Here is a 14,937-nt window from a genome sequence, read left to right as displayed (position 1 = left end):
AAGCTGTGACCCTCCCATGGCAGGTGGCTCTGGGTGTTGGATGTGCAGACTTTTGGGATGACATATATAGGGCTGGTACTCACATCCATCTCACACTATGAAGACAAAATCAGTCCAGACTCAGCCTGCCACCCCTTTATCATTAGGAACTATGTCCATGAAAGTGACCTGGCACTTAGGTGTGGCATAAAAAGAAAAGTGCTGCTTGGAGTCCAGAAGTCTGGGGCTTGTCTATTCAAAGTCTACCAGTCACAGACACACATGCATACTGATACACAGCAGGAATATATGTCTATTTCTAACTTAGCAGAGCGAGGACTTACATCTTGTTCACTTTCTACCTGTGTACTTTCTGAAACCTTTCAGAAAGTTCTCAGAAAGCTTTCAGATTTCTTGGACAGGTCTTGGTGAATGAAGTTCTACTGTGAGGTTAAGCAATGAAAGAATGCCCTGCACAGGGACTGACACACAGTAGGTGCTCAGAAAATAGCCCTGTGTGCAACAGTGATTAGTTTTGCTCCCCGGAGTTCCAAAGGTGGGAAGGAATTACTGATCATTGTTACAGACACACAGATTTCAAATTACATGCAGGAAATACATACTGTGTTAGGGGAGGTGAGCTCTCCTATGATGGGCAAAACAGCTCAGCTGGGGTGGTCAGCAGTTGAGATAGGGGAGGAGATTTAACTTCCTTCCCACATTAGCTCCCAAACATCTATCCAAGGACATTTCGTTCACTGGCTGCATCTGAACCCATCATCTTTACTGAAAGAATGCAGCCTCTGTTTCCTCATTCCCCTAGTGGTTCTGATTGGCAGGGCTCAGATAGGACCCAGGTTTTTCAAAAATATTCCTCCTTTTCCAGTCAGCTGTCTATATGCACAAATGCACAGGGAAAACATCTGCTCTCTGTGATCATGTTGCCAAATGTTGGCAAGGATTGTTTCGGGGACGGGACCGGGGGTGGTAGTTAGCATTTCTGCCTTGGTATATCCTATTTCTTTTAGAGTATTTGATGTTTACAAAGCTAGGGAGAACTCATGACAGTCAAGTTGACCAGCCCTCTCTGGGCTAACCTGAACCACCTCTTTCTCCTAAGGACTCAGGATTTGGACTAAAGATTTGCTCTTTATTGGACAGAGGGTCCTTCCTAGGCTCTCATTTTCCTTGGACACTATAAGCATCTATTTTTGTTCCAAGTTCTCCCTCAGTTATTTTTCTGCCTCTACCATCCTGGATGAGTGGGGATTCCCCTGGTCTCCGTCTCCCCCACATTTTTGCCATTTCCCCTGGGTAAGGAAGAGCATGTAGCCAGCATTCATGATCCTTCCCCCTGATCCTTACCACACACACCAGGGCCCTAGACTGAACATGGGATGAGGAGAGGAGTGACCAAACCCTCACGTCTTCCCAGGGCTCAGATCTCATGGAAAACAATTATGAGACTAGAGAACTGCAAACCAAATCCCTCGAAGCTAGACTGAGATGATTGGGAAAGTTAGAGCCAGTCTCTGCTTCCTTCTGTCCTTGGATGATGGAGTCAGGAGCCCCCTGGAGGAAAAGAAACTAGGAAGGTTGATTGTTTCCAGCTAAGTCTGGTGTTCTAAAGAAGGATGATGACAGGACTGGAGCCTTAATGTGAGTGTTCATTTGGACCCTGCAGTCCCAAATGGCTCACTACATAGTGTTGAAGTCTTTAGTTCTGAACTACAAGGACAGTGGGGAGGGGAGGGGGCAAGCCCTCTACAAGGGTAGGGTCAGCAGCAGCAGCAGCAGCAGCAGCAGTTCTGTTAAAAGTATCTGAACAGGAGCTCTCTCCTCGTGTCCCTGGATGTGAGCCAGGGCCTAAATTGGTCTTTGGATTTTCCAAGCATCCTCCAGGAAAGCTCTTGGTAACTGCCCAGGAATCCTAGCTTTAGCCCCGCTGGACTATGACTAAGTTCACCAGGAGGCTTGTTGTGTCCAGTCTCCAAGCTTCTGCCTGTCCAGCTACTGAGTCGACTGCAATAGAGAAATGAAAGGGGTTGCTATTGTGTCTAGAGAAGGAGACCAAGATAGAGATGAGAGAGATGATGGCTTCCAGACTGGGGCCAAGGGGTGAACAAAGAGAAAATGTTCAGGGTGTCAGCTGTAGTCTTCTCTGGGAATATTGCTCTCAACCCCTGCTTCTGCCTGACTAGGGCAATGTGGCCTGAGCAAAGCAGAAGTTCGGACAGGAACACCAGAGGTAAGTAGGAAGTAGTGAGTATTCAGGAGTCTGGGGGAATACATCAGAGAGGGATGAGGAGCTAAGAAGAGAATGACAGAAACTTTCTTCCATTAAATCCACCATGCTTCTCGCAAGAGGAGAGAAGTGGGGTCCTCAACTCCTTATAGGGCACCTACAATCACCTATGATGGATTTCCAGGGAAACAGGAGGCTCGTGGAGTGACATCACAGACAGGAGCAGCCAGGCTAGTGACTTATGATTTACTCTGGTTCATCATGCGCTGGTTGCTTGGCCCTATCATCCAATATTGTCCTTGAAATCTGACCGGGGGACGGTCAGCTGAAGCAGAGGGAGCACTCACTGGTGAAGGTGATGTTAAATCCTCTCTTCCCTGTGGAGTGGTCAGTCTGGAATTCCAGGCGGGCCACATGGCCACTGCTCGTGATGGAAGAAGGGAGCTGGTTTCCAGAGAAGGTACCCAGGACTGGGGCCTCGGCGGTAGCTCCATCTTTGATGACCAGGAAATCAAACTGAGGCTCCACATCAATGTCATTGAAAGCCAGATGGATGCGACTCTCTGGTCGAGCCAGGATGAGCCAGACACAGTGGAGGTGGTTGCCATAGTCTTCTGGGTAGTTAGGAGACAGGACAATCCCAGAGGGGCTGGTGAAGTTGAAGAAGCAGGAAACTGCAAGAGAAACAGCAATGGGGGTCAGTTAGCAGCCCCAACATTTGACTAGGGCCACTGAGTGCGGGCCCAGGGAATGTTTTCTTTTTCTTTTTTAAAATTTTTCAGTGTAATTAATAGAGGGGTTACAGTTATATTCGCCAGATAGAAGGAGCATTACTTCACACACATTGACACCCCTTCTCATCTTTTTGTCCCCATTTCCCTCTCTCCACCCCCTCCCCAGGGAATGTTTTCTTAACTATAGAGCAATAGGAAGAAAGGGGATCACCAGGATTGGGCTGGGCTGGCTGGGCTCTGAACTCAAGTTGGGAGGGGGAAAATACTAAGATTCATGCAGAGTATCGTGCTGGAAAGGTCTCTTTGGCAAATAGACATGGTGGACTTGGGTTGCTTTTGGACTCTCTCTTTCAATGCATTTGTGCCAGGCAACTTCTGCCTTCTTCAGTGAAGAGGAGCAGCCCCCCGCCCCCCGCCTTTCCAAACTTGGTTTGCAGCAAGGCAGGGGCTTGGCTGGCAATCTCCTCATGGAGGCATTCCAAGTCCATGTCTTTAAAGGTCTTTGATGGGGGAATGATGAGGAGCCATGGGGATTCTGACGACTCCAAGCCACAACAGATACTATAAAGATGAAGTGTCAAGTGAACTCCATCTTTCAGACACCAAAGCTTCTGAATAATGTGGGTGAGGGAGGTGACAGGGCCCTATAATTTGTCCCCTATTTCACCCTAAAAATCCACTCTTCCAAAAGACTTCATTTTAAATCATTTTCATGCCAATCACTAACAGACTCTAGCAGGAGAGTGAAGCCAGGAAACTGCTGTAAACTAAACAAACAAACCAATAAATTTGAAACCAAAACTAAAAAAAGGAAAAGTAAGAGCATGTAAACCAAATAACTGCAACAACTATGAACATGAAGCTGTCAATATTGAGTTAAAGCTTTTATAATTCTACAGGATTATCACCAAGATGATAAAAAAAAGTGCCCAGAGGATTCATATGGAAGAAAATAGAATTAATTTGAAAATATAGTCCACGTCGCTAGAAAAAAAGATAAACCTCAATACGGTTGAAGCTTTATAGGAAGAACTTGTGTATTTAATTCTGGTTACAAAGTGAGGCAGATGTAACCCTTCTGGAAGGGAATGTCTTGAGTTCTTACAAGGATCCCTAGAGCGATTGAATTTGTAACTGCAAGGAATTAACTCAAAAAGAGCCACATGGACCAAAATGATGAGAATGACACAATTCGATTATGGAGGGGAAAATAATGCTAACAACTTCTATATCCGCTCTCTAAAGTGAGGTGAATTACAGCTAGTAATGTGGTATAGCACAGTTGTATCATTAAAATGATAAATATGACCCCGTGGAAAGGGTGTTCATGATCATTTTAAGTAAAACAGGAGATCATAAAATTATATGTGTACTTTTGATGAGAGCTATTAAATACTTGTGTGTATAGGGATAAAGATTGGACTTGAGCCCCCCGATAAAAATGGTATTAGGGTCGTAGGGTTCCAAATATTGTATTTTTCAAAATGCAATGGCATTTTCTTTTTGTAACAGCAAAAACGCTCTGGGCATATTGTCAATATTTTGCTTAAAAATACATAAAAGTCTGAAGGAGGTTACAATGAATATCTGTAATCATTTAAATCCTCTCAACATTTGTGTTTATATTGGGTGCTAATAATATTGGTACTTAAGTGAATATAACATTTGGCTTACTAATTACAATGAAAGTAAGATGAAAAATCATAATGAAATCATGTTTGCCAAAAGAAAAAAAAAGAGATGACACACAATAAAGACAGAGGAGACTCCTCGTAAAGAATTTCTTCTTGGTTCTGCTGTGATCCCTTGACCTGGGATCTCCTTTTTAAGGAGGTGTTTCTTTTTCCAGACTGCTCCTGAAAACCCATCCAGCAAAGTCAGCAAAATAAGTCCAGTCCCTAACACACACTGCAATCCTTGTCCTTCCAGTGTAGAAGGAAATTGACCCAGGAGGCCAGAGGGACATGGAAAGGTTTTTAGATAAGATGAAGTCAGTAAGAGTGAATGGGCCTGGAGCTGGTGGCTCACAACTCTAATCCCAGCTACTCAGGAGGCTGAGATAAGAGCATCATGGTTTGAAGCCAGCCTGGCAGATAAATCCATGAGACTCTTGTTTTCAATTACCAAGCAAAAAAAAAAAAAGATGGAAGCAGAGGTGTGGCTCAAGTGGTAGGGTGCTGACCTAGCACAGAAAAGACAAGCTAGAGCACAAAACCCTGAGTTCAAGCCATAGTGCACACAGTGATTGGTATATACTGTTGAGGGTTAGCTTAGCACAGACACCATTACACACTTCAGCTCTGGGAATCATTTACTTCACTGAAAACTAAAACCATTGAGGCACAGAGAAGGACAGTAACTTGCCAGGGTCACCTAGCTGATAAATGGTAATACCAAATACAAATCCAAGCAGTTTCACCCCAGGGATCAAGCTCACCAAGCCCCACCTCACAATAATGTCTACTGGATCTAAGTCCACCAATGGAGTCCTTGAAGTCTTGGCACTCTGCTTGTCTACCTCAGGGATTCCATGAGCACTGAATTAAGACTAGATGCAGATGTCTACACAAAGGCATGTACAATTTCTATCCAGCTTGGTATCCCAGTTGGGGGCATCGTGAAGGCAGTGACCTTCCAGACATAAAGAGGTGAATCATGTAACCCATGAAACTAGTCCAAGATGGACTACAGACAATGATAGACAGCTATGGTTTCAAGTAAAGATGGTTAGGACACTGTAAGTATGGGAACAAACTGATTTGCTACAGAGAAGACTTTCATAAGAGCTGAATCCTCATCCTCCACTTCTATTACTCTATTACTTTATTGTGTTTTTTTCATATATTTTTTATTGTAATTAATAGAAGGGTACATGATATTTGCCAGATAGATGGTGCATTAATTCCCATACACTGATACCCTTTCACATGTCTTGGTTTTATTGTGTTTTTTTTTTTATAGTCTTTTCTCTGGGGCACTATTTTGGATCGTGATGGTAGCTTCATTTATTTCTACAATTACCTTGTTCACTTGTTTCTTTGTTTATGGCCGGGCCCTCTTCTCCCCAACATACATGAAGATACCCAGGAAAACAGAAGTCTTGTCTGATGCCCTTGAACTTTGAATGACTCCCACAATACCAGGCATATTGAAGGTACTCAAGCAATACTTGTGAAGGAAGCAGTGAGTTTCCAGTGTAGAAACCATCTGAAAAGATGGTGACATGGGAATGCATGCCTAGCCACCACATCTTATTCCAAGCCTCAAGAACCATAATTGGTCAACATCTATAAAAATAGATGTGCCAGTCTGGAAACCAGGAGAAATAGTACGGTGTGATCCTCAAAACATTTCTCTTAAATGAAATGGATATGTGGTCCTGAATCACTTAAAGCAGAATAGAGTATGATCCACTCATGTCCTTCAAGAGCAAAGACAACATAAAGCTGCTCTCAAATATCAAAGACTTTAGAAAAATAGAGTATTTATGTAACAGTCAAAAAGTTTTCTTCCCAACCTAGAGATTAATCAAAAAGAGGACCTTAAGGATAGGAAACATCTGGTGAATGAGAAATAAAAGAAGCTAATGCAGGTGCTAGTGGCTTACACCTGTAATCCCAGATCCTCCAGAGGCTGAGATCTGAAGATTGAGGTTTGAAACCAGCCTGGGAAGAAAAGTCCATGAGATTCTTAACTCCAGTAAATCAGCAAAAGGCCAGAAGTAGAGCTGTGCCTCAAGTGGTACAGTGCACAAAAACAAAGGGATAGTCCCCCAACTCTGAATTTAAGCCTGGTATGGGTACACACACACACACACACACACACACACACACACACTCACACAGAGAAAGAAATAGAGAAGTTAGCATCAAGCAAATAGACCATGATAGCAGTGAATTCACATAACTGCAGAAAGGTGGTTCTGGAATACAAACGCACAAATATTCCTTGGAATATATGGTATAAGATATGAAGTCCACCCAAGCCCTAGAATGAAATATTCCAGAGCATATGAGAGAAGCAGTAAAGTTGGAGCAATGAGATATGCTAATGCCTTCATTTTGCAAGAGATTCCTTTTTATAGTTACTATGGTTAATTAGAGAAATATAGGTTAGAAGCATGTATTTAAAGATGTTATGTGTAATTAGTAATAGAATACAAAGTAGCTTATCTTCAAAATTACCAAAAGGGGAGACAGCAAAGCAGTCAATTTAGGGGAAAAAAAAAAGAATCCAAAGGGGGAAAAAAGACAAGAAAATTCAAAAAGGGAAACTGCAAAGTAAAAAGCATTAAAAAAATCCAAATGCAATTTAGGACAATAAATGTATATAGGTTAACCTCCTAATAAAATAAAACTCCCAGTTCGACAGGATATAAGCTGAAACAAAGTCATTGAATAAATTCCTCAGTGCCCACACCCCCAACTTTCCAACTTGATTGGTGGAGGTTCTAAAAGTTCCCCAGGTGATCCTAAGTTGTAGCCAGGGTCTAAGAACTACTGGGAGCAAATGGTATGACTACCACAAAAACTAGTTTTCAAGTTAACATTAGACACTTCCAGGGTATGCTTTATTTATTATTATTATTATTATTATTATTATTATTTATTTTGTGGGTAATGGGGCTTAAACTCTAGGCCTGAGTGTTGTCCCTGAGCTCTTCAGCTCAAGGCTACCACCCTACCCCAGAGCTACAGCCCCACTCCCCATTTTCTAGTGATTAATTGGAGATAAGAGTTTCACAGACTTTTTAGTGTCCAGGCTGGCTTTGAATTTGAGATACTCAGATCTCAACCTCCTGAGTAGCTAGGATTATAGGCAAGAGCCAGTTCGCCCAGCCTGCTATAATATTTTTTCAAAGTATTTGTATTATCTTTAGGTAGTTGTACAAAGGAGCTGCCATTCAACAAAGCGATTTCTGACTGTAATATATTTTGATCAATGCTTCTTTGATAACAGCTTGCTGGACAGTTGGCTCAAACATTTCTTCTTGGGGCACTAAGCAGCTGATATCATAAAAATAAGAATGTGGCCTTACAGAGTCCCAACTTCCATCTCAAGAGGTAGCCCAGCCCTGTCCCCCTTGAGGACAGCAGCAGAAAACAAGAAGATCCATAAAGGTCTAATCTTTTTACTCCAAAGAATATATACACTTATTACATGGCAATATAATGTAACATGCACATGTAGTCCAGAAGATAACAAACCTTGATCTCTACTAGAGCTCAGGAAGAGCTGCTTTCTCAGAGTCTCAAATAAGAAACAATACGAAAGAGTTCCAATTGGATCACTTCATTGTCCGTTATCCTGCTTAGACAAAGGAGAGATCAGGTACCTCCCCTTCCAAAAGTAGTTAATAGACGGTGCTGGTGAATTTTGACCTTGGATACAGCTCTAAGTCAGAAGGTTCTTGCCTGATACTGATGTTTGGGAAATAATAAAGGTAGAAAACTCATTAACAAGTGGGTGTACCATTATCCTGCATAATATGAATATAATATGATCTTAAGTGGAAAATAAAAGGGGATGTTGAAAAACCCTTGTAGCATGTTTTCTTTGCTTCACTGATTTCAAAATGCTAATTTAATGGCTTGGTGCCTGACAAAGGGAAGGGAGTCTTTACTAACACTGACAATCTTAAGTCAAGAGCCTAAGATGGGATTTCCAATGTGAATGACAGCCAGTTTTGATTCTGTGTAGACATGATGGGAGCCCAGTTCAGGGTCAGGCTGGCCCATGAATCTGCATCACTGAGTAAGATAACCACATAAAGAAATGAGCTGTTGTATGACACCATGCCTATGAACTTTGAGCTATGTCGTCAGTGAATCACTTTCTGCTGAGACTTGATTACCATTGGGTAGGAATGTGTTATTGCTTTATCACTCTCTGCTGAGACCTAGAGTGAGAGTAAACACGTGGACCTCCACTGCCCTGCCCACATTTGTGCTGATAGGCTCCTGCACCCTATGTTAGCTGAATGTACTTCCTCAAATAACAAGTTCCTGCCTTGATGGGTCTCCCTGACGCGTCTGATTGTCCTCCGGCGAGGGAGGGCTGGGTGCGGGTGGTCAGTTGGCCCTCTCCTTTCTCGGCTTGTTCTGGTTGGGGTGTGCTCTCTCCATCCCTCCTGCAGGTCAGGAGGGACCGGGGACTAAAAACCCCGACATAGACATAACAGAAATATAGTATCAAATTCAAAAGTAAATAAAGATGGAGAGGATTCTGATGATATTATTACTAATTCTGTGTTCTGTGAAACCCTGTGGCCTTTACATTTGAAATTCATCTTCTATACAGCACTCCTGGAATGCTGAAATAAAAAGGACAAAGCAAAACTTCTGGACTGAATTTTCTGCTAATACAATGAATGAGATAGAAATAATAATGAAAGAATGAAGAAGCTTGGCACCAGAGACTCATGCCTGAAAACTTAGTTGCATGGTTAGTTGCACAGGAGGCTGAGATCTGAGGATCATAGTTCAAAGCCAGCATTGGCAGGACAGTCCATGAGAATTCTGTCTTCAATTAGCCAGCCGAAAAATGGAGGTGCAGCTGTGGATTGAAGTAGTATAGCACTAGTCTCGAGCAAAAAAGCTGAGGGACAGTGACAAGTTCCTGAGTTTAAACCCCATGATGGACCAAAAAGAAAACAAAAAGAAGGAAGAAAAATTGCCAATCACATGGAAATTCATTCATCCCTAAGTACAATCATAAATATAAAGAGGAAAAACCAGACGACTTATGAGGGTAAAGATGCGAAGCCAAAGTTGCAGAAGAGGGAAAATGTATGGTCTCGCTCATTGTTATATAATTGAGAGAAAGTAATGAAGTGAGTGTTTAGAAAGTTATAAAGATAATAGCTAATCTAAAATCAGGAGAGAAGGAAGAAAAAATTCAAGAGCAAGAAAAGAAGAAAAAATAGCCAGCTGCTAAAAAGATGATCAAAAGAGAAATTTCAGATTGGTCTACTCAAAAAATGTCTTATTATTGCATATACATCTACATATATCTATATTTATATCTTGTACCACCTCCCTCCTGGGTGCCAGAGACTCAGGCTCATCCTAAACTACTCAAGAGGCTGAGATGTAGAGAATGGTGGTTCAAAGACATGCCAGACAGAAAAGTCTGGGAGACTTCATCTCTAATTAAAAGCTAGATTGGAGAGGCAGCTCAAGTTGTGGAGCACCAGCCATGATCAAGAAAGCTGAGAGGGGGTGGGGGGACAGAGGGCGCGTGCACACAGGAGAGGCTCTGAGATCAAAGCCAAGTAGCAGCGTACATGTGCATGTGAATGTGTACATAAGCATGCACACACACACACACACACACACTACTAGAGACACACAACCGGAGAAGGGGCAATAACGCAATTATAAAAGAATAATATGGTGAACATACTGATATATTTGAAAGCTTGAAAATGGATAATCTAGTTAACTATGAATCACCAACTTAGTGTGAAGGCAAGTAGAGACTACTAGGAAGTAGGATAGTTTCATGACTGGTGTTTTAAAATCCCAAACAAACTTACAATAATCATGCTATTTAAATTAATCTTGAGACAAATACTACCATAAGTAGAGACTCTATCATACACACATTCATATCTACTCTTCACACAGTATGAAAAACAATCCTGTATACACAAATGTTAGTCAATCAAATTCAGCCTTAAAACAGTACACACATAACCACACACACATGCATGCATGCACTCATTCACATATGACTTTAGCTCATTGGCTTCAGTGTAATCTCTGAGCTGACTATAATTAACAACCCCATTTTACAGATGCAGAAACTGAGTCCAAGAGTTCAATGAGCTTCCCACAGTCTCACAGTCATAAGTGGTAGGCTGCATATTGAACCCAGTTCAGGTTGATACATTCCAGAGTCCAAGCTACCAGCCATGACACCTATTTTCAACCAGTGAAGGGAGGGCTTGCGGTGCATGTATGAAATACAATATGCTAAAGCAGTATAACATTAAAATCTGCCTTAAACTGGTTTCAAATGAGAGATCCATGGATCTGAATAAAAACATGCATGGAGTCTACAAGTTTAATATGTGATGGAAAAGAATTTCAAATAATCAGAGTGAAGGTTACTTAATTCATTCAAGATGCTAAGACAAATAGCTAGCTACTTTATGCTTCATTCTATGTACCATACAGCTCTACAAGAAAATATAGGAATTATTTGTATAATTTCAGGTAGGGGAGGAATTTCTTAGCATATTCCTAAATTGGAAATCATAAGGGAAACAGTATTTTAAACTAAAGAAGTAGGAGAAAAAAAAACTTGGTGAAATCACCATAAACAAAGCTTAACAGTGAGGAACAAATGGAGAGGAAGTTATTACAATATTTGCTAGTTATTGCAGTTGAGTATTTACTAAACTTTGAATATAGAGAATCACAATTCAATAAACAGAAACATTCAAAATAAAAATATTGACTAAGGATATTGAAGAGGCTGCTAGCACAGAATGTGCAATGAAGATCTAGCCAGTGAAGGGCTGAAATAATTGCACAATATTATTATAGAAAACAAATGTAAAATGACAGAGTATCGAGTTGGCAAAGTAAAACAAGCAGCATGGAACTTTTGGAGTCAAGGGAAATTCTCCTACATGCCAGAGCTAGGCTGTGAGGAGGCCAAGGGCTCACACTCATCATCTTAACCATGTAGGAAGCTGAGATTTGAAGAGCATGGTTCAAATCCAGATGGGCAGAAAAGCCCATGAGACGCTTTTATTTCTTAACCACTAAGAAAAGCCAGAAATGGAGGTCTGGCTCACCGGTAAAACACCAGCCTTCAGCAAAGAAGTTAAGGGAGAGCACTCAGGCGCTGAGTTCAAGCCCCCAAACTGGTATAAAAACAAAAACCAAGCCCCCAATAAACAGACGAATAGAGGTTTGTGAAGTCCAGGTTGGAACGGGGTGGAATGGTGTGTGTCTTGGAGGGAAGGGATATACACGGCATGATGGAGATTGCAAATGTGTGGGAGAGAGTAGCTAAGATCTTGTCTAGTATATGACGGTCAAGGAGAGGTTATTTCTTTCCTTCACATGTGAGGGGACTGAGAAAGAGTAAATGTTGATGGGAAGAAATTGGCAGAGGAGAGGGGTGGCTGCTGAAGCAGGAGAATGGGTTCTTCTTTTTTGTTGTTGTTGTTGCGAGAACTGGGGCTTGAACTCTGATGCTCTCCCTTAGCTTTTTTTTCCCCCCCCTCCAAGGTGGTTCTCTACTACTTGAGCCACATCTCCAGTTATGGCTTTTTGCTGGTTGGTTGGAGATAAGAATCTCTTGGACTTTCCTGCCCAAGCTGGCCTCAAAATACGATCCTCAGATTCCAGCCTCCTAAATAGCTAGGATAATAGGCATATGCCACTGAAGATGCTTGAAGATTGATGGGTTCTTGAGCAAGTACCTCCAAAGGCCCAAGCTTAAGGGATTGATTTCTCAGGATGTCACTACAGAGAAGGGTAGAACCTTTGAGAAATGTGGTCTTGTGACAAGACCAAGCATGGTCCTTGCAGGGGATCTCAAGTCAATCTTTGACTTTCTGGCTGTGGGGTAGGCAGTTTCCCTCTTTCCCATGTACCTGTCCTGATGTGCTACCTTGGCACAAATCCAGAGCAAGGGGGCCTGCCATACCAGGATAGAATCCTCCCTTCTTTCTCTTTTCTTTCTACCTTTTTTCATTTGGATGCCCAGTACTTGGACTTGAACTTGGGGTCTCTTTCTTAGTTTTCTTGCTTATGGCCGACACTCTACCACTGGAGACACAGCTCCACTTTTAGCTTTTTGTTGAAGTGAGAGTCTCACAGACTTTTCCATCTGGGTTAGCTTCGAATGTGGATCCTCAGATTTCAGGTTCCTGAATAGCTAGGGTTAGAGATGTGAGCTGCTGGCATGAGGCTTTTCCCAGGTATTTGTTACAGTGGTAGAAAGCTGACTAACATAAAAAATGAGATGTGAGGGAAAATCTTTAACAAAAACAACAACAAAAAAAACAGTCCTTGGTGAGTGGTCATAAAATTGACATCGTGAGTCATGAGCTAAATGTTTAAAAAAACCCACACACAACAGAACAAAGCAAACAACTCCCAAAAATAAAGGAAGATCAAGATTATCTTGTCAGAACAATATCTGAGCTCATTACAGGCAGTAAAGGTAAGTACTGTTTATGAAATGAATATTTCAAATACATACTGAATGCAATATAAAAATAAGTTTCTTATGATCATTTTAGAAGTGTTTGAAGGTTCCTTGGCCTTATGCCTAACTGTGAGTTTATTAACACTTTTTGATGTATAATCTGCTGTGATGGGCTTTTGATAGGAGGAGAAAAGACTGATCCTAAGCCAGGCACTAGTGACTCACACCTGTAATTCTACCTACCAGGAGGCTAAGATCTAAGAATTGCAGTTTGAAGCCAACCCAGGCAGAAAACTCCATGAGACTCACATTTCTAAGTATCCAGCAAAAGGCTGGAAATTAGAGATGTGTTTCAAATGGTGGGAATTCCAGCCTTGAATGAAAAAAAAAAAAAGCTTGAGGGGCTGAGTTCAGGTCCTAGTTTTGGTGCATGCACGTGCGTGTGTGCGCGCGTGCACACACACACACACATACACACACACACACACAAATCGAGCCTATCTTTATTATGGAAGGAGGGAAGGATGGAGGGAGAGGGTGGGAAGCATGAGTCTGTACCCTCAGTGTCTCAAGTATCTGAGTGGAGCAGAGGAGGGGGCAGGGTCATTCTCAAGTGCAGAGAGAGGGATGGGATGGGCTTGGGGATGGTGGAGAAAGCTTGGAATGGTATCCATGGTGAAGTGGAGAACAGATCGTCTGGAAAAACCCAGATGGATTGCCAGGCACCATTACAGGCTTGGTGGAGACTGGAGACCATGAAGTTAGAGCAGAGCCAATTTTCCTGCTTGGGTGGTTTGTTCCAGTGATGTTCACCCAAGCAGAAGGGAGCGAATCCTCTGGTGCCTGCTTCCCTGTTCCTCTCTAAATCAGCAAATGGAAGCGGCTCTGCTGATTAATGACTGCAGCGCTAGAAGCAGACACCTGCCAAACAACCCACCCGCACATTTCTTTTGCCCTGCTCTGCTTAGCCCAGGGTATGTTCATTGCCTGGATGCCATGTCTGGCACTGGAGCATGGAGGAAGAGTATTGGGGAACTCTGCTGGTCCCAAGGAGGTTGTGTGAGGTTCTCACAGTGATAGATTTCATGAGTGAGACTATTCACCTACCAGGGGCCATCCTCATCATAAATGATATTGCCTTCAGCTTCAGTTCTGAGATCATGAGAGAGATTTTCTAGAAAGGGAACACCAAGCTATCCTGAAGGTCGGTGGACAGAGGGACATGACAGCTGCACTGAGTGCTCAGTGGGCCCCTGCTCGATTCACAATTGAGCTCATCGGATCCAGAAGGCAGAGTTACGCACAAGTTTCCACATTTATTTTTGCTGTCTATCCCACATCTTGGCCAGGCAAGGATTTGGTGAGACAGAGCCTGTCTGTCTGCTGGGAGCAGTGCTCCAGCTTGGGGTCCCTGGCCTGGGCTCCTGTAAAGCTCTGCTCATCGACCTGACTGGCATTTTAGACCCCGGAGGCCTCTCTTCCGGAACTGACCTCTTATGATGGCCTCACTAGGACATGGCCCCCTCCTCCCCTCACTGTCATGTGCAATGGTCTCATTTGGTCCCCATCTGGCTTGAGTTTTGATGGAGTGGTGGGGCACCAGCCACAGGCCACTCCCTGTTCTATACATGGGGTCAGCAGCTCTCAAGAAGGATAAGCAAGTTTCCGGCTTCTGTAAAGTCTACCTTCTAGGTGACCAAGAACATAAGATAGGACAGAGTGAGTATAGTGGCAGTGGGCTGTGTGAGTCACCTGCTGTGACCTGCTGGTGACTGTGTGCTCTGAACTCAGGCCTGATGATAAGAGCCA

At 42.7% G+C, this 14,937-nt stretch overlaps 1 protein-coding gene across 3 annotated transcripts in view; it reads right to left on the bottom strand.

Annotated features, from left to right (window-relative positions):
* The window catches only part of Csmd2 (CUB and Sushi multiple domains 2), a 501,465-nt gene that overhangs the window by 180,986 nt on the left and 305,542 nt on the right, over positions 1–14,937 (bottom strand). For all 3 annotated transcript variants that reach the window (XM_090335284.1, XM_090335282.1, XM_090335283.1), the window contains one exon: positions 2,572–2,898. In XM_090335284.1, coding sequence (XP_090191410.1) covers positions 2,572–2,898 — 327 coding nt within the window. The remainder of the gene's footprint in view (positions 1–2,571; positions 2,899–14,937) is intronic.

This window comes from Megascapheus bottae, chromosome 6 (assembly GCF_031878675.1).
Source record: "Megascapheus bottae isolate mThoBot1 chromosome 6, mThoBot2.hap1, whole genome shotgun sequence".
NCBI classification, from domain to species: Eukaryota; Metazoa; Chordata; class Mammalia; order Rodentia; family Geomyidae; genus Megascapheus; species Megascapheus bottae.
The sequence above is the reverse complement of the archived record's forward strand: the minus strand, read 5'-3'. Positions and strand labels throughout refer to the sequence as shown.